The 26,089-nt window shown below is 34.1% G+C and overlaps 1 protein-coding gene across 7 annotated transcripts in view; it reads right to left on the bottom strand.

The window, feature by feature from the left end:
• Positions 1-26,089, bottom strand: part of Dscam2 (Down syndrome cell adhesion molecule 2) — a 956,598-nt gene that overhangs the window by 47,549 nt on the left and 882,960 nt on the right. For all 7 annotated transcript variants that reach the window (XM_064064644.1, XM_064064647.1, XM_064064646.1 and 4 more), the window contains one exon: positions 3,830-3,917. In XM_064064644.1, the coding sequence (XP_063920714.1) occupies positions 3,830-3,917 (88 nt within the window). The remainder of the gene's footprint in view (positions 1-3,829; positions 3,918-26,089) is intronic.

Consider the following 26,089-nt stretch of genomic DNA (forward strand, 5'->3'; position numbering starts at 1 on the left):
TGCTCCATCGACCTCTTCGGAGACTGCAGTAATAGGTGTTCGTCGGATTTCGAGTTGAACATTCTCCGTTGTAGGCGAAACAATTTGGTTTAGACTCATTTTTTAGTTGGAAATGTCAGCGTTGACAGTTGAGTAAGAAAAACGGAAATTAAGTGCAAATATCGAATTAAATAGGTGGTTTTAATAGTAAATACAGTACCTTGCACTATTATGAGTCCTTTTGAGTCAAATAAAGGTATTGAATTGAGTTTTATCCAAAGATTCCGCCTTGTTAAGAAATTTATGAACAACCAAAGGTCACTTTTTTTTATTATTACTATTATTAATATATTATTAAGACCCACCACTGACCCGGAAATGACCGGCATTCAGGCAAGACTTCTATCATTACATTCCTATTCCTGTGAAGTTCATTTGTCCACGATGTGGAGGTGAAACACATTGTAAGGATCCAATTCGAATTTTTAAATTTCAAACGAATTCCGCGCGCACAAGAAACGGTTGGTGAGAAGAAGAGGTTGGCAACGAACCACACCAAAAAAAGAGGGACATGCGCGGAAGACGAGGGTGGCATCATCCCTTGTGAAAGCGCGTCACTTCCTTCTGACCGCTTCGAGCAACAGGTTGTATTTTTAACTGTGAGATTCTGTGACTTTGCTGTTGTTTTGTTGCTTTTCCAGTGTTGATTCCGTTCCGTTGGAAAACCTAGCAGCCCCCTTGAGCCATAGGGTGTTCCAGTCTTCTCATCGTTCTTACGACGAAGGTTTTGTGTTCCTTTTGGCGGTAAGCCGTGACTAAATCTTCGAATCTTTGGAGAGGTAGGTTTTGACCACATGTTTTTGACTGGGTACTGTTCACGGCGTGTTTTCAAGTCCCGACGGTGCTTCTGACGTATGGGGGCCACACGCTCTGGGAAACACGTGGAAGATTCGGGCGGCTTCGTGACTCATCGACGCGTGCGCTTCTTTATCTTTCATTTAAAATCCGTCGTAGTGGGGCTTTACAGGAAGTGATTTTTAGTTCGGGCCATGCTTTATTTAGCTATATCTGTGAATCTGTATTTTGGAGGGCGGTAAACGAGTTGTTATTTTCACCATTCTTTGTTCAGACAGCGGCCATTTTGCAAGCGTCCATTTTGTTTCTTTTTGCCGAGCACATGTTTTAACTGTTGAATCTATTGAACAAATTAACAACATTGTGGGTCATGGGGGGACCTGCCTTTTATTACTTTGATTTAGCCCATTGTTACACAACGCCACAGGATTCATCGCATATTTTCGACGCCTATTTTTTGGAATGACGCATTCGTCCGACGCCATTTTGTACCTGCAGATTGTCTGCCATGTTTTTTGTTTATGTGTTTGTTTGGGGAAATGTATAATAATGGCCCACAATGCAGCTGAATTATTTCACGTTTTGAATTTTAACCAATAACTTGACTGGACACGAATTATTATTAATCTCATGTAAATCTGTTGACTTTGCAATCTTTCACCTCATGCAATTTGTCTTTATCTCACAGTTCTAGCTTCAGTAATTTTCTTTGTTGTTAAATTTGAATTGAACGTAAATTTCCATGCTCTATAGTTTAACGTAACATAATATTTTATTTGCACAAGTTTATCTCACACCAGATCTTTCTTTTATAAATCTTTGCTAAGTTTTTGATGTAAATATTTTTGTTGATGAATGTTTCTGTCATATAAATTATCTGATGTCCAAATTTAATCTCAATTAAGAATTATTTGTTGTTTGGATTTTCGTAAGAGTGTATGTCGAATTTAAATATTGTTTATTGTTCTTTTGTTGAAACTTTAACACTTGTTCGGTTGTAATTTAATATTAGAGTCATAGAGATTGAACATTTAAATGGAATTGCACTCAAATAACACATAACTCGTAGTGTACGTGGGGCGCGCGTCTCCTTCTCAAACTGACGAGATTGATCGCGTCACCTGCACAAGTCCGCGGGTTTCTATAGTGTCAGTGGGCGATCGCGGGTTTGTAACGCTGCCGGTTTCGTGCTAGCCGGGACCCCACTACGGAGCTGCGATCGTAACGGCCTAGTTTCGCCGGGCACGTTCGTAATGGAGATGTGCGTGCCGGCAGGCTTTGTGGTAGATAAAATCACCGTCGTGGGGGAGAACAGTGACGATCAGGAGTCCCAACCTCCATTCGCGCTACGATGATCCCCCCTCTGGGTATTTTTCTGTGCTCGTAAATGAAATTGATATATTTTGTTCGATCGCACACTCTCATAATGATTCGGGTGCTGCCATCCATTTTACATATGTGTAGGTTTTTGTATTTGTTTGGTTTTCATATGTGTATGTCTGCCAATTCGCGAGTGTTTTCTTTCATATATCTTAAGGTGTTTGAAATGTAATATTTCGGTGAATAAAACCCCAGGGAGTTTTTGGGAATGAAGACCGATGACGTCTTGACCCTGCGGAGTCGCCAGACGGGCAAGCTGAGTCCCTTTCGCTCTTCGTTTCTTTTCCTCCTAAGGAAGGATTTCGACCTCCCTAATTTTGTCTATTATTTCTTGCGCTCTCAACTTATATGCAGTATATGCTCACTTGTATAAAAGAATGTCTTCCCGCCATTTTTCAAAAACAAAAAAAAAACACACAACGTAGGTTCCTATTTCTTAGACGATCACAGCCAAGCCCGAACTTTGAATTTTTGAATTTTTCGCGGGCCTTTCAAAATGTGTCAAGGTCAATTTAAAGGCGGGAACTTTGGGTTGTCACAACATTTACAATATGCTTTATGTAATATTTGTTATTTCATTCAATGGGCAAAAAATAATTTCTGTACAAAACATGTACATAATTATATTTACAATGATAAGAAATAATTTATCATGTATTAATGTAAAATAAAGAATAAATAAAATGTGGTTTTATTTTATTGTTTTGATGGTCAACCTTATCTAAAGCGATTTATTTGTACGATGCAGCAAGTATAGCATCTTCATCACTTAAACAAAGGGAAACTCATATGGACGAGTAGCGTAAGGTTAGTATCTACGAACACGAAGGACGTGAGTTCGATACTCAGTTAGAGCGAAACTTTTTTCCCATACATTTCTCATACATCGTCATCATCTATTATCTGCCTACTACAACCTACTTGTAATATATACACATCAGGTAAAAAGTGTTTTTTTTTTCATTTCTAAGCACACCTATAAAACCCCTGTAATACCTGACTACGCCCTTACCTGAGGGCACACCTACTGGTAGTCTTTCAAGGTCAGAGATGAAGAATGGCCTCTAAGAGGTCTTAGAGGTCAACATGTGGATGGAATAAATAGATGTGGATGGTGTGAGCCAGAACCCCGCTTGCTATACTACTAACAATACTAGCATGCAAGAAAGGAAAGACTTTACACAGAAAGAGACATTTCCCCAGTCCTAAGTCGAACAGCTGTTCCAATGGAGTTTGAATCAACCACTAAACAAACACCACGCAAGCAACTAATGAGAGCTTCCTTAGCACCTTCCGCTAATAATAATTTTCTCTGTTTTCTGTCAGGTTTGATTTGAAATTTCAACGTTTTAATAAACTTACAACGTGCCACAGATTTTTAGTCATATAAACATCAAGACAAAAAACCCTATGAATGACGCACAGACATCCAGCATAATTTTAAATTTGATAGGGTTACATAGGCTTATTGCAAAATAAACCACATATGTATATAATGTTGAAAAGGGGGAGAATCAGCAAAAGTACTGACAATCTGAAGAAAAAAAAAAATCGAAAAATTTTAAGGTTTCTATTACTTCTAATTCTCTTCAATGTTATTAATAAAAATTTTTACCTTGATCGGTTTCTTCGTGGAAGTGACTTTTGCTCAGATTTTGGAGATATGTCGGTTACCATGGTTAGATGAGTGTCAGGCCGAACATCTGAAATTAAAAACAAGTGAATATGTTGATACAATTTTAGTAAGATTAAAGGTTAAGAAAATGCAAACTTCCCTCGCACCTAAAGTACAATAAATAAATCTTTATATATAAAAGGCAATGTCCTGACTGACCTATCAACGCCCAGCCCAAACCGTTAATGCTAGAAAGTTGAAATTTGGAATTTGGAGAGAATATTCATTTTATACTGGAGGCATCGTTTAAGAAGAGATTTCTCGAAATTCATCCTCAAAGGCGGTGAAAAGGGGTGATAAAATTTGTCAGGTCCAATATGTCTACTGTAAAACTTACATAGTTTTTACATTTTAATCCTCTTCAATACAAATAATGAAATACGTATTTAAGCATTTTCGGAGATTCGATGCTTAGGGGTGAAACGTGGTGTCTAAGTTTGGGTGGCTAAGTTTGAATAGGCACCATATTTCTACTACAAATTGTGCTAAGATAAGTAACACTAATATTGCCAAATGGCATACTCTCGAAGGAAATGAAGGGTGGGTGAGTGGGGCCTATACTTGCCAAAATAAGACTGGTTTTGTCAACATTAATATAAGGAGTAATAACACAATACACAAACGACAATGTAGGTCAAGTAATCATTTCTAAAATTGAAAAATTATAAGAAATTATTTTCGTTAAAGGGGTGGTGAAGTAGTTCAGACACATTAACTTAAAAAAATGTTAAAAAAATCTAGTTTTCCAAAATCCAAACCATTTGTTTCTAGGTTTATAAATAACGTCGTAATAAAACATTGAACTGGAAATGCTAACGAAGTGTGACGTCATTCGTGCTTGCATCTCGGGCGTTCTTAGGCAGGTAAACGTGTTGTACGCCGTGAAAAGTGTTTGTTGATGTTTCTTTGAATATTTTAATCCGACAAAGGGGCTTGTAATGGTAAGGTTGTTCACCCTCACCGCACAGGTAGGTTCGGTACTCTTATTATTGTAATTAAAATACTTGTAATTTCGGAAATATATTTTTAAAGACAACACGTGTTTCCTATCCGCTCGTCCTTCGAAAATATTTTAAGTCAAATTTTAAATTAAAAATGCCACAGTGTTGTGTCTACGGATGCAATAAACTGAAAAAACAGGATAGAGCTTTTTTTCGTTTCCCCAAAAAAGACAAAAAACCGAAATTATGCCGGAAATGGCTCGACATAGTGAAAGGGAAAAAACTTTATTCCAACAACGAAAGAGTAGGCGAGTGTGCTCAATTCACTTTCGAGATTATTTCGAAATTTCATCTTCAATTTGCTAGGTGAATTCGCAAAAACTACATTATTTTTGAAAGAGAACTACGTACCTTCGCTATTTGTTCACAACTACACTACAACCAGACCGCGTAAAACAACGTCTTCTGAAAACAAACAAAGAAAACAAATAATAGACGAAGCTAATTTACATTTTCCTCGATTTTCCTATTAAGTTATGTAGAAATTAAAACACAACTTCTGCTACTATATTTATAATTTCTAACTTGTCTAATGTACATTTTTATTCTGAATTTAGTGAAAATAATCTGAATCCTCTCCATCTACACTATTGAATCCTACGTAGTCCTCACTTTCATATTTTTCACGAATTTTTGCAATTACACAAGAAGGAATTACTTTTCGTTTTTTTGGCTAGCGGAACCCATGCGTTAACCCAATATACAAATTGCTTGTAAGCAATGTGTCTCCATAAACTATCTATTTGTTGTATTTTTCAGCAGGCACGTAACCAAGGGGGGCCTGGGGGGCACAGGCCACCCCAGCAAAACCCTGTGCCACCCCTGGTGCCCCCTTAAATTAATTTTAAATTTTAAAAGTAAAGCAAATTCGAAATTTCAGATCAACAGTAAATTTTAGCTATGAGGGTAATCTTATGTTCTTATCTTGTAATATAACTCTCTGAGTAAAGCGATATTGCTGTGAACAGTTTTGTCGATAACTTTTTTAAGCAGTTAGCCGATACATACAACTGATATTCCAAGTCATTTCTGGTAAGATTTTATTAATTTTATCTTGACTACTACCGAAGTTTTGTTTAACTGCGTTTTGAATTGTTGGCATATCATAATACTATATGTATTTCTAGTACATATACATACCTATATACAAAAAGTAAACATTTCAGTACAGTAAAGTCACTAACGCACTAGTGTGAAAATCTTGATTATTGTACCCCTCAATATTAAAAGTAAATACCTGTCAATTTCAACTATTTGCACCCCATTAAATTTATAAACTAGTTGTGATCCAAGTAAAATGTTGATTTATACTAATGAAGACTTTTTAAAGGTCCCTTTAATTGAAATTAGTGCCCAGGTTGGGCCCCTCCAAAATAAAAGGCTGGTTACGTGCCTGTTTTTCAGGCTTTGTCGTTTCATACATCATTTGGTAGTTTTTCTGTGCTCATAACTGTACATTGTCCACAAGTACACCAATTAATATTTTCCCTTCTGTTTTCACCGGGTTTTCTTTCGATTTCACTTCTTCGATTATTATTATTTGAACATTCAGGCTCAAATGCCCGGCTAGTTGATTACCAGGGATATTACCAATCGTAAGAATATACCAAAAGGGGTTAATCTTTCTTCCAAAAATACTAGGTTCCTCATAAATGGAAAATGACAAGGTTAAAAAAATTATAATCATTAAGTTTATTCGAAAATTGATTGTATTAGATCTAACATTGTTTGGTACTTCTGTAATGTTTACATCCTGATTAATAGTAAATTGTCCTAATATTTTTATCATTACCTGACATGTAACAACTCAATATATGGATAAAAAAACATTAAATTAATCAAAATGCTTGTATTAACTTTAAAGCACCCTCTAGCCCATTAGACGATTGTTTATTACAACCCAACGTTGAAATTCAAGGACGACACTTTAAGGGGTACAAATACAGTTATAATATTGAATGTTACCTTTTCATTGCCAAGATGACTTTAGTCACCTTTAGTTCTGTGCGGGTGTTAATAAAATTATTTTTGTCCTCATATTATTAATAGTATATTATTAGCCAAGGTTGCAGAGCCAAGCATTCTAGACCGAGCGCAAATTAGAACCCGAGACGCGCAGCGTCGAGGGCTCTGAAGCGCGAGGTCTAGAAGTGGCTTTGCAACCGTGGTTAATATACTATTTTTTTCACTAGTAGAAACTATAAGACAATAAATTGAAAAAATAAACGTTCAATTTTTTGACGCAACATTATTTTGTTTTGAATTCTAATCAAACATAATCTAAATCTTCAACACAAAGAAAACCGTTTATACTTGTCGCTGAGTTAATCATTTTATCATGTACCGGCTACCAACTACCATGCGTATACTCAAGTAATGTTTGTAGCACACATTTGTTCATTTTTTAAGAAATAATCACATCAAACATTGCGTACATAACCTCAATTTTTCTTTTTGAACCCGTGGTAGCAAAAGTTGAATTTGCTACCACTAAATGAGTCGACATTTGCATGCGTCCTGGCTGCTAGTGAAAAAATATAGTTATTTAAATCACACTTTATTAGAATATAAGCAAATACAAGCTATTGTTCTGTATAAAATATATGCAGCACAACCCAACTGGTAATTGTGCTATTCATTTAGCAACATTTTGTGGGGGCTAGCAATTTCCACAAAATTATGCAACATGTAATATTTGTACATATATAGTCTGCATTTATTGACTTCCAATCACTATCACCCTGAATTTTCTCTTCGTCCACCTGCATGTGGTAAAACCTATCTTTTGTACACCCTTCCCAATAATTTTTATCCTTCGAAGATTTCGAGTACCTTCCAAGAACCCTTTCGACACAACCGTTTCACCGCTCTCTACCGACCTGTCTTTTCATTTTCAAAATCACAAACTCAAACACTCTTCCCTTATCTACTGAACCGACAACATAAAAAATAAATACACCACGAACGCAAGTCCTGTTTTAATCATCTGATCACACCACAATTCTTATCTGCTAATGAAGATATCTCCAATTTAAGTGAAAGGTACAACATCGCCACCATAATTAATAATTTCCAACCACCTCATAATGTCCTAAAAATAGATAGGATGGAGTACAAAGAGTTTATTTAGCTGAACAAAATATCTTATGATAAATATGTGGATACTCAGTGGATAGATGGTTAAAACACTCTTCTCAGATATGCTGTGAATATACAAATGGATGTGGCGGAAATTCTAAAGACTACATTAATGTCATTCCCCAGCCCACAATTCTGAAACTTATCTTATAGCAATCTTAATGTTCCGTATGAACAGTTTGCACATTACATTGAACAATTAGAAAATGCTTTCATTAGTTCATTTGAACATAATACACTTTTGCTTCAATATCGTAGACAACTTAAAAATCAGCTGGCCTTAATAACATACAAGCATCCATGTAGTAATCTCCCCCATGATTACCTTTTGCCATTATTTGTGCGATTACGTATATTTTATACATTGAAATTCCATAATAGGGAACTACAGAAGCAACCTAGAAAACAGAGGAAATTAATCATTTTGTCCCATTTGTTAGTTCCATTCGTTAATAATTAATTATACATAGGTGTAGAAAATCATCGGTTTACTTATCGGTGTTATTTTTATATAACTATTCCTGTAGTTACTAATGGTATATTGTTTGTTAAAATGTATGTAACTGTAATAAATACATACATACAAATGCAATTAACATGACTGTTCTTTTATAATTTGAATCATATTTAATTGAGGTTATCTCAGAGTTCTTGTTTTTCGTTCGATATGTCACTTTTACTAGTAATATATTGTGGTGACCGAATTTGAATCAAAGTTTTCGCGCTGAAATTAATTAACAGCGGCGCGAAATCACATTTGAATAACTTGAATTTGAAAAAGAAAAAAAAATTCAATCACGAGAAGGAAATCGTTAAACATAGGCAACCAAATAGACATGTCTGGGTTAATGCATGATCATTGAGTTAGATGGCAGCACGTAGCGCTAGGGTGATTTCAGTTAGAGGATTGGTAGAGAAACTGCATGGCGTAGAATCATTTATTCTGAATGTGCTGGTGAGAGTGTATCCACGTGGTAAGCGCTAGGTTTAAATTAGTTGGTTTGGTAGTTAATAAAACGGGAGGAAGCGTTTGTTTAACGACGATCAAACGTATTTTTCATAATGATACAGTTGTCCCCAACCCGCGCGGTTAATTCTTGCGCCCTTTTAATCAGAGAAATGCGGACTTCCGGTCAAACGCGAACACGTGCTGTAAATATTGTTTCATTGTTTGTAAATTCACCAATCAAGCTAGTTTTTCTTAATACTCAGTTAGAGCAAACACAATTTAACAATCAGTATTATTTAAATAAACCATTTGCTAGAAGATTTCATGAAATTCACTTATTAGTCAGGAAAAACGCCTTATGTTTAATTACGAATAGGTCTCTGGATGCATATACGTAAGTGTTACATTATAACACTTCTAAATTCTTCACACAAGATTGCTAATAGTTCATTTACGGCAGTTAAACAAGCTCATTATACTGCGAACTGGCGGGGGGGTTATGATATTTTCTCCCCTTAGGTGGTTATCATCGTTATCACGATTAATTCATCGGGGCATGCTTCACAACGCCAGATTGATTAATTAATCAACGCATGCCCCCCAACGCTACAGAAAATTTACATCACCGAGACGCTTTTTCCTCGCAACGATTTTGGAATTTACATCACCGAGACGCTTTTTTCCTCGCAACGATTTTGAAATTTACATCCCCGAGACGCTTTTTCCTCGGAGCGATGATTGGATATTTTTGTGTTTGTTTATTATGTGTTTCGTTGGGGTAACCAGTTCGTAGTATTTTAAACTCTCAAAGTAAATTATTTTTGAAGTAACCAATCACTTAGATCATGATATAATTTGGCATAATGTAAACTCTTCGTTTATACCGTTGATAAAGTGTGGCAAAAATTAATCTCATGTAAATTTTGTTAATTCTGCAATTTTCACCTCATACTATATTTCTGAATCTCACAATCTTAACCTCAGTAATTTTATTTGTTGTATAATTTTAATGGAACGAAAATTTCATGTTCGACAGTTTTGACCTCACATAATATTTCTATTTGTACAAGTGTATTTCACACCAGATCTTTTGTTGCATGAATCCTTGCTAAGTTTTGTTTTGTAAATACTTTGTTGATGAATGTTTCTATCATATAAATTATTTGATGTCCAACTTTAATCTCACATAAGAATTATTTGTTGTTTCAAATTTCACAAGGTTGTATGGCGAATCTAAATGTTGTTTATTGCTCTTTGAAACTTTAACACTTGTTCAGTTGTTGTTAACATCAGAGTTATGGGAGATTGAATATTTAAAATGGAATTGAGGTTAAATTACACAGAAAACGTGGCAGAAGCGAAGTTTGGTTCCTAGTCGAGCTGGGGAGATTTATCGTGCCACCTGTACAAGTCCACAGGTTTGGATAGATTCAGGGGCGGCCGCCGATGTTGTAAATTTCTCGATTTGACCCAATAGTCGAGATCTCTTGCGGGTTGGACGACCGTCATGACCTAGTTCCGCAGGGCACGTTAGTAATGGAGATATGCGTGTGGGGTAGGCTTTGCGATAGATAGAATCACCGTCGTGGGGGAGAACAGCTCCAGGCCGGTAGCCCAGACTCCGCTTATGCTACAATGCCCCAGGGGTACTTTTGTTGTGCTCCTGTTAACTGCCGTAACAAAAAAAAAGAGATCTGCCGCCACACGCCCGTAATAACTTGTGTGTTTGCATCCAGTTACTTGATTCAGTTTTTGCTTTGTTTTATTAAATTTGTGACATTCAAATATTTGCATTGATTCCAAACAGATGTATAGAATTTTCCGTTTGTTCGTTTTTCATATGTGTATGTCTGTCAATTCGTGAGTGTTTTTCTTTCATATATCTTAAGGTGTTTGAAATGTAATATGTCCGGGAATAAAACAAAAGGGTGTTTTTGCGCTGAGGAGTAAATCTTCGCAGCGTCTTTCCTCCTGTGAGGGGGTGCCGTACTCCCCCCTCCAAAACAATTTTGTCTATTATTTCTTGCGCTCTCGACAGTGTATGCACTTGTATGAAAGAACGTCTTCCCGCCATTTTTCAAAACCAAAAAAAAAAACACACAACGTAGGTTCCTATTAGTTAGACGATCACAGCCAAGGCCAAACTTTAAATTTTTAAATTTTTCGCGGGCCTTTCAAACTTTTTCAAGGTCAATTACTAAAACGGGAAGTTTGGGTTAACACAATATTTAGTAACATTTAACATACACGTTAGGATATTCAGGTTTACCATCACAAATGTTGCGTCCCCAACCGTCCTTTACGTCAAATTTTGTGTTCACTTGACTCCCATGCATTTCTTAAGGAGAATTCAAAAGCTGTCGTATCTCTGTTACCTCTGATTTCACTTTGCAACTGATAATTGATAATGCTTTGCTGATATCTGATAATTTACGATAATTATTTATTTTTGTTTAATTTTTGTCATAACCGTTAAGAAATTATAATTATTTTAATAAATAAAATAACTCATTTCATCCAGAGCCCGTAGTTCACGAGGTAGCTCAATAGTGTAGGTACATCTGTAGGGTAGGTTATGATGGTGGCTGGTCGTCATGTTGTTTGATTGGGTTGGCCGGTTGGCGTTGTCGTCGTATTAAAATTTAAAATAAAAATCGCCTAACCCAAAGTGAAAACGTAAACTGCTCTGTACTGGAGTATGTGCTCCTTTAATGGTAAAAATGTCTCAGCGAAGATCTACGCAAACGTACCGGAAAGAATGAGAAAGTACGTTTTCCTGGTTAAAACCAACTACTTCGCCTTTTTATGGAACTTGCGAACTGTGTAAAGACAAATTACGTGCTGATTTGACAGTTATTAAAAATCACACAAAAAGTCGAAAACACTGCCATCACTTAAAAAGTATTAAAGAACCAGCCAAAAATGGATAGTTTTTCGAAGTCTTCATCAACAGTGAAAATAGAACGACAGGTTTCCGTGGCAGAAATCAAATTAACAGCTTATTTAGCTTAACAGAAATTTTGAAAGAAATATTTCCAGATTCACAAATTACCCAAAAATTACAGTTAAAGAGAACCAAAGTAACTGCAATCACAACCAATGTTATAACTCCTGGATATAAACAAGAAATAGCCGAGAAATTAAACACCACAAAATTCAGTGTTCTCATTGATGAATCGAGAAACATTTCTAGCGTTAAATCGTTATGAGTGTGCGTTCGTTATTTTGATACAGATGAAAATAAGGTGTGTTCCAAATTTTGGTCTCTTCGCCAACTTGTTAACAGTGGAGAAAATCATGGCGCAACAGCTCAACGCATATATGATTCAGTCTTAGAGTCATTTGGTGAAATGGGTGTACCATATGACAATATAATAGGATTTGCATCTGATGGGCAAAAATTACATTTAGAATCTGCTGGTTATTTTTTCTAATTTCTTCCCGAATTTTAGGTGCAATACTATGATGAGTAGAAAAAGCTCAGTATCTGCAACAATGCTACAAGACTTATTAAGGAAAAGTATGGTTTTTCAAACGATTTATGGTTCCTCATGGACAACTTAAACCCCTGTAAAGTTTTGAGTAGAGAGTAGGTTGCAAAGTTTGTACGATGTTATTAAATTAACACCTAGAATTGTACGTGATCTTGAAATGATACAAACTATTGATGATGAATGGAGAGCCATTCCAAATTATTGTGACATATTGATGCTAAACGTGAATGATCAAACTGATGACTTTTGGGGAAAACTAAGCACAATGAAGGATGGGGATAATACTTTCCTGTTTAAAAATGTCGCTGATTACGTGTTAAAAGTTCTTTCTATACCTCCTTCAAATACCACTTGCGAAAGAGTATTTTCCAAAGTGAACTTAATCAAAACGAAAATAAGAAACAAGCTTATTACAGTCACTGTTAATGGAATATTATTAACGTCGGAATGTGTTAAGTCGGCAGGTAACTGTACAAGGTTTACTGCAAATGAAACAATGTTATATCGTATAAACAACCCAACGCTCCTGTATCCAAAAAACAGTGATCAGAATGATGAAGAGGTTAATAATAATGAGAATGAACTAGTAATTTAATATAATGTGCAATTTTTACTTCCCGAGCGTAAGCAAAGGAAGTATTGTAATCGAGTCCGTCGGCCGACTTTCTACTTTTACGTTTTCTCGATCTTTTATGACCCCTAGAAGACGAAGAAATAGGTCTCCCATTTCCGTCTGTCTGTCCGTCCGTCTGTCCATCTGTCCGTCTGTCCGTCTGTCTGCCGTCCCGGATTTTTATTAGACAGATAATCTCCGAAAGTACTGGACCGATTGTTGTGAAATTTTGTAGTTATATTAGGAATGTCATGTAGATGGTAAAACGCTAACCAAAATTTGTCTAATCGTCCCCACCACTAATGTGATGACGTCACTTCAAAATTGTACATAGTAAATGGGTTTTAAATTGTATAAAATAATATAGTCCTAAACATGTAGTTTACGACTCCAAATTGAGTTTTTACCCGAAACGTCCAGATTTTTGGAAAAAAAAATCAAAATTATAAAACAACATTTTGCAATTTAATTTTGAATCTGCTAATCCGAATGTTTTGAAATGTTGCAGATGTTTTAAGGCTATAAAGAGCATCATAAATCTTTACTCAAAATATATTTGGTTATCCCCTCCAAAAACTTGATGACGTCGGCTCAAAAGTTTGCCAAATAAATCCTATGTAAAATGTACAAAATATGATGAGTCTGTCATTGTGATATATCACTCCATTCATATTTTTTGGATTTGCATATACAGGGTGACTCAAAAAAATTAATGAATGCGTAAATTTATTTTACTGATTTACTCAGGAACTACAAAACCGAATGCTTTGAAATCTTGAAGGTGTTTTAAAGTTATCATAAGCATGGTAAGTTTTTGATCAAAATGTATTTGCTCATCCCCCCTAAAAAATTTATGACGTCACCACAAAATTTTGCCGAATAAATCCTAGCTAAAATGTACAAAATATGGTGAGTCTCTTCTTGTCATTTATCATTCCATTCAAATTTTTTCAATTTCCATATACAGGGTGACTCAAAAAAATTTATAAATGCGTGAATTTATTTTATTGAGTTAATCACGAACTACAAAACCGAATGCTTTGAAATCTTGCAGATGTTTTAAGGTTATAAAGAGCATAATAAATGTTTAGTCAAAATATGTTTGCTTATCCCCTCCAAAAAATTGATGACGTCAGCTCGAAAGTTTGCCGAATAAATCCTATCTAAACTGTACAAAATATGATGAGTCTGTACTTGTAATTTATCACTCCATTCATATTTTTTGGATTTGCGTATACAGGGTGACTCAAAAAAATTAATGAATGTGTAAATTTATTTTATTGATTTACTCAGGAACTACAAAACCGAATGCTTTGAAATCTTGAAGGTGTTTTAAAGTTATCATAAGCATGGTAAGTTTTTGATCAAAATGTATTTGCTCATCCCCCCTAAAAAATTTATGACGTCACCACAAAATTTTGCTAAATAAATCCTATCTAAAATGTACAAAATATGATGAGTGTTTTCTTGTGATTTATCATTCCATTCATAGTTTTTAGATTTGCATGTATAGGGTGACCCAAAAAAATTAATGAATGGGTAAATGTATTTTATTGATTTAATCAGGAACTCCAGAACCGAATGTTTTGAAATCTTGCAAATGTTTTAAGGGTATAAAGAGCATAATACATTTTTAGTCAAAATATATTTGATTATCTTCTACAAAAAACTGATGACGTCAGCTCAAAAGTTTGCCGAATAAATCCTATCTAGAATATACAAAATATGATGAGTCTGTACTTGTAATTTATCATTCCATTAATATTTTTTGAATTTGCATATACCGGGTGACTCAAAAAAAACAATGAAATCTACTGCGAAAAAAAACATAATAGACATGCAGTCGTCACGTTTCCGACAGCGAGGGAAGTACTGTCTAAACTCTTTAGACCAATTTTTTTGTTGGTAATTATTTTTTAAGTTCCTATTTTTGTGTACTATTATATAATAAAGAATAAAACAAATTATTGACTTATATATTATACTTAATTTGATCATTTTCAGCGGTATGAAACACAATTTGACGTAAAGAAACATTTCATTTAATTAAAAATGACATCTGATAATTGTTGCGTGATCTGACAATCTATCGTCAAAATTCTGACAATACGTTATGAGCCATCTGGCAACGCTGCGTCACAGCCTCAGTCGCCCGGATGGTTGCAACCAGTTCACGACTCCTTTAAGCATTTTTTGTGAATATGTATAATCCTTGTTAAAGTTTTAAATAACAGTTCTTTGAAAAATATAATCTTGTTTCCACATGTGTCTGATTTTGTGCTTTTTTCACCTACATATGGACTATTAATGGTATCTTCTTATAACCTGACAATTGGTATGTCTTGTACGCGCAGTTATATTAAATATAGCCCCTAGAATGTGTTTTGTAGGGGCTATAATATTAAACTACATCAGTACAACTCAAAAACAACAAAAACTGTACTCAAACAACAATTTCTTCAAATTTTGTTACCTAGTGTAATGAAACATGTTCAGTTTACCTGAACAGGGGTTTGGGCGTAGCCAATTTGTCCACCCTACTCCCACCCGTTTTAGGGTAGTTTACCTAATTTTTATTATTTCACTCTCTCGGGGAGTCGTCGAGAAGTATCGAGAGGGTTAAGACGTGCCGACCCGAGAGACCGGCAATTTATAATTTTTGTGCGATTAAAGAAACCGTGTAACTAAAAGGTGATTTTTATTTCGCGCAAAACAAAACACGTATTTAAGCATTTTCGGAGATTCGACCCCTAAAGGGGTGAAAAGTGTTATCTAAGTTTGGGCGGCTAAGTTTGTATATAGGAACAATATTTCAACTATAAATTGAAATTTTTACTTGAAACTTGGTATTAATGTTCTTCAACACAAATAATGAAACCCGTATTTAAGCATTTTCTAAAATTCAACCTCTAAGGGGGTGAAATGCGGAGACTAAATTTGTATAGGAAAATATTTCTGTTGTATATATATATTTACATTTTTATGTAAAACTTGATATTAATGCTCGTCAACACAAATAATGAAACACGCATTTGAGCATTTTCCGAGATTCAATCCCTAAAAAGGATGAAAAGTGGTGGCTAACTTTATATGGAAAAATTATAGCTATTGTAAATTTTTGACGTGGAATTTAGTATCAATGCAGAATGAAACACATATTTAAACATTTTCCGAGATTCAACAGTTAAGGGGGTGAAAAGTACTGATTAAGTTTGAATGGGAAAAGTATTTCTATTGTAAATTTAAATTTGTACGTGAAACTTGATATTAAATTAATGCTCTTTAACACTAAGAATGAAACCCGTATTTAAGCATTTTCCAAGATTCAACCCCTACGAGAGTGAAATGTGGAGGCGAAGTTTTGATGGGAAACATATTTCTATTGTAAATTTAAATTTTTACGTAAAACTTGATATTAAGGGGATGTTTGCTAAAAGAAAACTGTCGGATTTTTAATTTTGCCGTGTTATTGTCTTCACAAGAAGTTTACGTGTAGAAAAATAAAGACGAGAAGTAGTGGTAAGCTAGTTGAAACTCAGGAAAGCTGGGGTGTAATTTATGACACCCATAATCTCTGGTAACAGTTCGGCACCCGCTTGTCGTGTATTATTGTTCGATTTTCGTTCGTCAACAGTTCAATTTTCATATACGAATTTATAAAAATGATCACAAGAAATTAATAAGAAATAAAAATCTAAATGTGTACAAAAATGAACTTCGAAAAATTAAGACAACAAATAGTAAGTCCAAGCAATTATAATCTAATTGGGAAACTGATTGATTTACAACAAAAAAAGCACTCAGCCGAATAATTATACATGCAGTTATGTTTCGGACACAAAACAATCACTTTCGCAACACTTAAAAAGATTTGTGGCAAGTAAAACAAAATCAATTTTAAGTGTCCAAATGGTTCTACTGAGTGTGTCCCTATACTGAAATGCAACGAGAAAAATGAGAAATTACCAATTTCTGCATCAGTACGTACCTATATGTCATGATGTAATGCAAATTATAAAATAAACTAGAGGCCAATAATTTGTTTCGTTTTTATTTATGCATATTTATAAATATAAGCAATTGTTTTACTTAAAACTAAGTACTCCAGTTATTGGTTTACATATTTCAATTATAACTGGTTCCACAGCTGGTTAGTATCGGCTAAGTTCAAAGTAAAGAGGTATAGAAACTACTTGTGTATACTGAATGGTTATCCGGCTAATTATAAGGTTTATGGTAATCTTTTATTCAACAAAATAAAATTCTTTCGGGTAATACACTTTGATCTTTGACAAAAAGCCGAGAAGCAATAGGATTGGTTATTATACCGGGCATTTTTTTTTAAACTGAACATATGCCTATGTTCAGTTTTAAAACGACGCAGTCAATTGCAACTGTAATGCAACCAACATTACAACAACTCCATCGTTTAAAAAAGTAGAATCAAATAGAATGCTTTGAAATGTTTTCTAAAATGTCAAAACTGCTTGCACACAATGTATTCGATAGAAGAAAAAATTGAAATACTGCAATGGTACCAAGCTGGTAGTAGCATGCGAATTGTAAGGGATTTATTTTCAATACAGTACCCTACTAGGCCAATTCCGTCTCTCGCAACAATTTGTAACATAATTAAAAATTTTAATGCAAGAGGATGTGTCGTCAATAGTCATCATCAAAGAAATAGGAGATGTCACATTTTAACCGAAGAGATGAAATTAAACGTATTATGCTACGCTGAAGAGGAACCAATATCCACCATAACGCAAATGAGTAACTACTTCGGTATTTCCAGATTCTCAATTCGAAAAGTTTTGAAGGAATGTCGATTTAAACCATATAAATTTAGGAATCATCAATACCTCACTGAAGAGGATAAAATTAGGAGGACGGATTTTTGTGAATTGATGTTTAACTCACTGAACACTAATGAACAACTTTTAGAAAACATTATGTTTACAGACGAGCCATCATTTAGTAGGAATGGCGAAGTTAATTCACAAAATTATCGGTCAGATTTTCTACAATTTTATTATTCAATGCTATGTATGCCAAAATGTTCTTATTACAGATACTGGGCCCGCACAAATCCTCATGTGCAAAATTTAATTCGCCATCAAGTACAAGAAAGTCTAAATGTGTGTGCTGGCTTAATAAACAATAGGCTCATTGGACCATTTTTTATTGATGGCAATTTAAATGCAAATAAATTTCTTAAACTTTTAAGGAACCATATTATTCCTGAAATTGAACCACTAAATATTGAGAATATTTGGTTCCAGATGGATGGTGCACCAGCACATTCGTGTAGAATAGTTACGAATTATTTAAATGATGTATTTGGTCAACGTTGGATAGGCAGATTTGGTCCTGTAGCTTGGCCTGCACGATCACCAGATCTTTCGCCAAATGATTTTTTTCTCTGGGGACACCTACATAATACAATTTATGATCACGTAGAAATTCAAACAATTCAGGAGTTACAGGAACGAATAGTCAGAGCTTGCCAAGAGTTGAATCCAAATTTCGTACGAAATGCAGTGCAAGGATTCCATCACAGACTTGGTTATTGCTTGGAACAGGGAGGCGGTCATTTCGAATATTTGTTATAAAATTTAGTTTTTGTTTTATAAAATTTTTGTCGTATTTATGGTTTTGTTTATTGTTGAACATGTGCATAACACGCTGTAGTTTCGGTGAAAAAGCTCTGCTTTACGCAAACGATTTCTCGTGGTTATGCAACCAACAATGTTCCTGCATTGACAGGTACAAAGTAACAATAATAAAATTTCTATTAGTAACATTGACTTACACTTTATGTAAGTGTATAAAAACAGCAGCGGGTCTAAAAAACAATAATATTTATATGTACAGAAATTAGAAAATAAAAGCATAATAATAGTAAAACTAATCAAATGATGATTAAACTGCATTTTTTGTCTGTAGTTTTAGTAGGTTTTGGACATAATAATTCTGATAAAAGTTTTTTAGACTTTTTCGTGGCTTTGAAAGTGGAATCTTCGACTTTCGTCCCATTTCAAAATTTACTCTTTATACAGGGTTAGTCACGAGAGAATTACTTCTGAAAATTATTTTTACGCAACCCAAAATACGAATATCATCTACCATTTGATACTAACTGAATTTAAAATGAAATGCTTAATCCATGATTGCTTTGAGTTTGGCAATCTCATTTTGACAATTGTGGAAAATGAAGTTACGCGAGTGTCCATGGTGGTCCCGCAGCCAGTCGGAAATCACCTCCGGCGCCGCTAATAAATTTGTCAGTGCGCCTCTTGATCTTTTACAACCGATTAATCAGGAGAAAATTATTTCTAAAAATTCCTTTTACGGCATTTTATTCAAAGGTTTACAACACAAACTCAAACAAGTAAGTAAATAATTTAACTACTAATCTGTTGAAAATGTTGGGCATTTTGGGGGGATTCTACGGCTTTTTGTAAATGGACAGCCGAAGAAGTCCAGAGGTCGCAGATTTGCACTTCTAAGAGGCTCTAGGTGACGCAGAGATGGGAATTAACACATGCAAATTAGCGGCGAACATTAGTACAGCACTTACGGCTCCAGTATAGCCCAGATTGATCTGACTGTATGTCGTCGATCCAATGGGGCTCTAGAGGCGAGTCAACGATGAAAAAAAATGTTAAAAATTAATTAACGTCAAAGTGACACTGCCAAAGTCAAAGCAATCATGGATTAGGCATTTCATTTTAAATTTTAGGGTATTAGTATTTTGGGTTGCGTAAAAATAATTTTCAGAAGTAATTCTCTCGTGACTAACCCTGTATATTTCAATGGTCACAAGGAGTTCACTAACTACACTGAAGTAAATTTATGCAAAGATTAAATTTGTCACCGAAAAGATGTCGGAAGTAATAAATTATCCCATCGGTCCAAGAACGTTCGGTGGGTGTTATACCCCAATCCGAGAGAGACCGTAGTAAGAGACAGCAAATGGTACGGATAAAATAAACCTTCAAACATGATCAGTTTTAAACCAAAATTATGAAGTTTTATAAATCGAACTTTTTTTTTTCTTTTTGAAATATCATAGTAAACACTTCACAGAATGTCCATGACTTACTTTAATGTGAAGTTAATAATTAATTACGGTCGGCACAATCGGACCTAATATTAGTGTGATTTTGAGCATATTTGCGATTTTATTAGAGCAAAACAGGTCATTTTTTCGCCAATTTTGTAAGTTCCGGACACTAATAGCATATCAAAGATATTCTAAAAAAAAAAAAATTGGGTTCAGATTCCAACTAGTTGTCTAGTATTTGTGAAACAAAATCTACTGTAAATTCACTGAAAACTAAACCGATAACATCACCTTAATGCTCTTCAATACAAATAAGGAAACACGTGTTCAAGCATTCTCCGAGATTCAACACCTAGGGGGACAAAAGTTGTTGCAAAGTTTGTATGGGAAAAATATTTCAACTATAAATTTAAATTTTTACGTGGAACTTGGTATTAATACTCTTCAAGACAAATAATGAAACACAGAAAATATTTCAGATTGTTTCGAGTTTCTACCCCTAAGAAGATGAAAGGGGGTGACAACGTTTTTATGAGCAAACATATTTTGTCGATTTTTCCTGGAAATTGTGCTAATACCCTTCAAGACATTTTCTAATTGAAGGTTGGTAATAAGGCTCTTCAACACAACGAATCGTCTACGTGAGCGAATCCGCGGGCGCAAAGCTAGCAAATAAATGAATAAGTAGGTAAGTAGGTAAGTGAGTGAGTGAGTGAGTGAGTGAGTGAGTGAGTGAGTGATAAATAAATAAAAAACAAATAAATGAATAAATAAATAAATAAATAATAAGCACAATTTAAAAAATATGAATGCAGTGATAGATCACAAGTAAAACTCATCATATTTTGCACTTTTTGGATAGAATTTATTTTTCAAAATTTTGAGATGACGTGATTACTTTTTTGGGGGAATAAACAAATATATTTTGATTAACAATTTACCATGCTTGGAATAACTTTAAAAGGTCTGCAAGATTTCAAAGTATTCAGTTTTACAAGACTTGACTTACTCAATAAAATAAGTTGGTTGACTGATTCATCAATTTTTTTATTCACTCTGTACAAGCAAATCTAAAAAATATTAAATTACAAGTATAGACTGATCATATTTTGCAAATTTTAAATAGAATTTATTCGGCAAAATTTTGCGATGACGTCATCAATTTTTTGCGGTTGATAAGCAAATGCATTTTGATTACAAATTTACCATGCTTATGATAACTTTAAAATATCTCGGAGATTTCAAAGCAATTTTTTGAGTCAGCGTGTATAAGTAAATCCAAAAAATATGAATGGAATGATAAATCACTCATATAATTTGCACACTTTAGATAAGATTTATTCAGCAATATTTTGAGCTGACGTCATCAATTCTTTAGAGGGGATAAGCAAATATATTTTGATAAAAAAATGTATCATGCTTATCATAACTTTAAAACATCTGCAAATTGCAAAATGTTGTTTTATAATTCTGATTTTTTTTCCAAATATCTGGACGTTTCGGGTAAAAACTCAACACGAGTCATAAACTACATCTGTAAGACTATGTTATTTTATACAATTTAAAACGCATTTACTAGCTACAATTCTGAAGTGACGTCATCACATTATTGGTGGGGATGATTAGGCAAATTTTGGTTAGCGTTTTACTACCTACATTCCTAACATATATACAAAATTTGACAATAATAATCGGCCCAGTACTTTCGGAGATTATCTGTCCAATAAAAATCCGGACAGACGGCAAACAGACGGACATACGGATAGACGGACAAAGCGATATGGTGTAAGGTAACAGACGTCCATTACAGTATAGTCAACTAGTGACCAGATTACTTTAAATATTTCAGCACTCATGAAAATCAGTCAAAGAAGTCTTGTAGATCTTTTGGATAAAGAATGCCCATTCTGACAACTGATACCGGCCGGAATAAGCAACCTCTATTTCTTTAAGAAAAAAAATAGCCGAAGGTTGTTTCGACAGAACTTCGCTCGCGCCTGAAGTACAATGAGACATATGCAGCATTTTCGAAAAACAATAAAATTTGATGTTACGAATTTTATTTTTTTATGAAAACCGTATAAGTAGAAATAAATATATACAGGGTGTTCATTTAATCTGCTCACGCTCGACAATTTTTGCATAGACAACATATTATACACCCCAGAGACGACTTCGTCCAATTTAATTTTTTTTAATAAGCAGTCATAGCAATCATAGAAAAAAATGACAAAGATGTCAACGCCAAATAATGACAAAATAAAAAAAAATACTCAATTTATTAATACTCAGATTGCAACGAAAACGAATTTATAATAAATGTTCAAAATGCCTGCCATCACTATCTTCACAAAGTCCTATCCTACGTTCAAAATTTCTACGAACTCTATCTACCATGTCGGGAGTTATAGATCTGCATGACGCTATTATCCTTTCACGTAAGTGGTTTTCATTCTCGATTGTAGCACTATAAACATAATTTTTAACCTTCCCTCAAAGAAAAAAATCTAATGCAGGCCAATCGTAGTCTTCTTTTCTAGCAATAAGTCTTGGTCCAAACTCTCTGGGTAAATAGTTCCTAACGATTCTCTGATAATAATGAGCGGGAGCGCCATCATTTTGAAACAAAATTATTCTTCATATATTTAGCTCTATGTTTTCCAACAGTTCAGGTGAAGTATTTTTTTAAAAATTTGGATACATAGGTACGTTTAAATTTCCTTCAAAAAAATGTGGACCAATGACGTGGTTTTACCAACAATTCCACACCAAGCATTAATTTTGAAAATTCTTGGAAGTGCTTTTCCTGATACCAATGGGTATTTTGCTGGGCATAGTAATATGAGTTGTGTCTGTTTACACACCCGTTATTTGTAAATGTGGCTTCATCCATAAACAAAACGTTAAATAAAAAATCTTGATTGTGTCGTAATTGAGCCCTCACGAATTTGCAAAACAGTAACCGTCGGATAAAATCGCGGTCTGTTAAATGTTGGACAATTATTGTCACATGGTATGGATGAAATAGGTTTGCCTTTAAGATGTTGAAATTCGAACCCAAACTAATCTCGATTTGTCTTGCAATCTGTCTTTGATTCGGTACCGCGTCAATTCGTTGCGTACAATTCGCATTCACAATTCATCGCAACAGAATTCGTGGCAAGTACAACTGGTCGCATACGACAATTGATCGCAGGCGAAAAGTGATAGCGTTTATAGAGAAAATAAGTAATTGTTATGAAAGAGGAAAATAAAATTAAGTGCTATATTCTAAAAAAGTCTAAAAAATTATCGCAAAAGGAATGCACATTGCATTTTGTTATTGAATATAAAAATGTAAAAAAAAGAGAACCATAACTATATGTATTAATTAAACTCCAAGTACCTTTGCATACAGTGACATCAAACGTTCAAAATGTACTCCTTCGGTATTTTAACAATAATTGTAATTGATCTTTAAAATGTCTCAAGGTTTCATTTCCTTTTTTTTTTATTTCAATTTTTATAGCAACAAAACTTTTTATAAGTGTTAATATTCTATTGGTTAGTGTGTCCTTAAATACACCTGAGTTCCATAAAAACAGTAACTATTAGGCTCATGTCCTACTAAACCAAAGTGCAAAAAAGTGAAAATATTGTAAAATAAATTTTTAAATGCTGACATATTTCGTCGGTATGCTACTGTAATCCTGATTTTGATTATTCGACTATTAATTAGACACTCAGGTAAGAGATTCATGCTTTTTTCTCAAAAGTTTAAAGTTTATCAATTAAACGATTGAAAAAAATAGCTTTTAAAACGTGTTACACACGTTATTTTTTTTAAATAAAAAATAGCTTTAAAATTACACCTGTCAAATTAAAAATTTATAGATTAATCAAAATCAATGAAATCGTGAAAAAATTCTCATAACAGTTTTAAGTGAAATATGTATTATTTTCATGACGTTTGGTAGTTTAAAGTTTAAAAAATACACAATAGAATCGGACAGCGATGAAGATTTCTTGTGCACCCCCGAAAAAATTGTCAAGACAGCAAATACGGCTACATCTATGTTCCAAAATAAAAAGTTTTTGAGTTGGTGGGGGTTGAGTTTTGTTACGAACGTGAAAAAAATTTTGTATGCGACTCGTGAGTAAAGTGGCTTTTTTTTACAAGAAGGAAAATTTGCCGCACGAGCCGAAAATAAATAAAAATAAAACTATTACCTGGTAAGTACAGATTTGGGTAAATGCTGTTAATGTACAATAGACAATAAATGAAATATTGTAGATGTAAGTATCATTATTAAAGAATTAATACCTAGAAGGCCCAAAAATCGAGACTTTCAAGCAGTCAGTACAACACTGAGAAAATCTGAAGGTTACGTATTTCAAGTACAGATAGTACTGATGTAAATTGCTTCTACAGCAGTCAGTTACATCAAAAAACTGTTTCAAGTATGTAAGTATTTATACCTTTGTAATGATATTTAAAAAATACAGATTATTTTCTAGCATTAGAAATGGAAGCCGTATAGGCTTTGTTACATTTACAAAATTCACAAAAACAGGATAAAAATATTCAAGTGACAAGTGGTGATTTACTGGCATCTTTTATAAGTACACTTAAATCTGATAACGATTTAAATACAATGGCTGGAATACCATCTTTTCCGTTATTTAATGCTATTGTTGCAAATTGTGAAGAGATGTATGGAAAATTCTGCAGTACACATAAATCAAATTTGAAAGAACGTGATCTGTTAACTTTTATGAAACTGAAAAATACATTTTCTTATGCTGTTTTAGCAGTTTTGTTTAAAATGGTGACAGCAACAACTTGTAATATTATTAAAGGTTTATTATTTTATTATTATGCATTATTCCACTCTGTACATAGTATGTAATGAAGACTTAATTTAAAAAATAATAATAGCTATAATAATAATTAATAAAGTTTTCACAGAAATTTTAACACCGCATGATTTAGCATGTGTTCACTTAAAAAATTAAACAAAGGGTTAATAAAATGAGAACTACAAAAAAACTGCCACAAACAACGAAACAGGCGGTAAACTGAACAAATGCACTACAAAAACGCTCGATTTATTAACACAACACACTTTTTTCACACGATGGACACTTAAGACTTGTCATAAAAGATACGTCAAATATGCCTTTGAGTGACCATGTTGTAGTTAACAGTGGCGCCCCCAACGATCATTTAGTTCGCGTATAATAAATAGATACCAACACGCCGTGTACTTTCCTTAGGAGAGCCTGTGACGACATTCTCCTGTCACACATCTCTCATGTACATTGACGGATTACAATGAAGCTATCCTTACCTGACCACTATTTGAATTTTGCGCCCCTAAATTTTAGGAAGTATGTCTGAACCAACTTCGTACGAAAGATGTTGACAGCTTGACTTTATAAATAATTCACAGTAGATAACGAAAGCAATAGCAGCGATTGTGATCCGTTATGATTACATCACTTAAAATAAGATCTTTGTTCTAAATTCTAAAATTGTTTTTCTTATAAGAACTTGAAAGATAGGTTAGAAGAAACATCTATCAAAAGCGATGTGTTGCGCTGGTGCGGTACAAGGATGGAACATGGATGGAACTGAAATAAACATATAGAGACCGTGCGTTTACAGATAAGCACAGTGAGTCATCTTCATCTGACAAGTAAAATCCCACCAGTGCACTGCAGTGGCGGAACTTACTTTCAAACGTCAAGTTATAATCACAGTAGTTCTGAAAAGAACTGTTTTCTAAATCGCAACTTATAGCAGAAGAACACAACACAAAAATATAAACACAAGTGAACACAACGAAAAACATTTAACGAATGACGTGTTGACAACGAGTTATTTACTGAAACTTATGCAGCCAATGGGGGATGCGACCACCCCTTAAATTTAAAAATAGACTTGGCCCGACTCATTT

Source organism: Zophobas morio, unplaced genomic scaffold (assembly GCF_036711695.1).
Source record: "Zophobas morio isolate AGI-343-1 ecotype UQ-CSIRO unplaced genomic scaffold, CSIRO_AGI_Zmor_V1 ptg000024l, whole genome shotgun sequence".
In the NCBI taxonomy this organism is placed as follows: Eukaryota; Metazoa; Arthropoda; class Insecta; order Coleoptera; family Tenebrionidae; genus Zophobas; species Zophobas morio.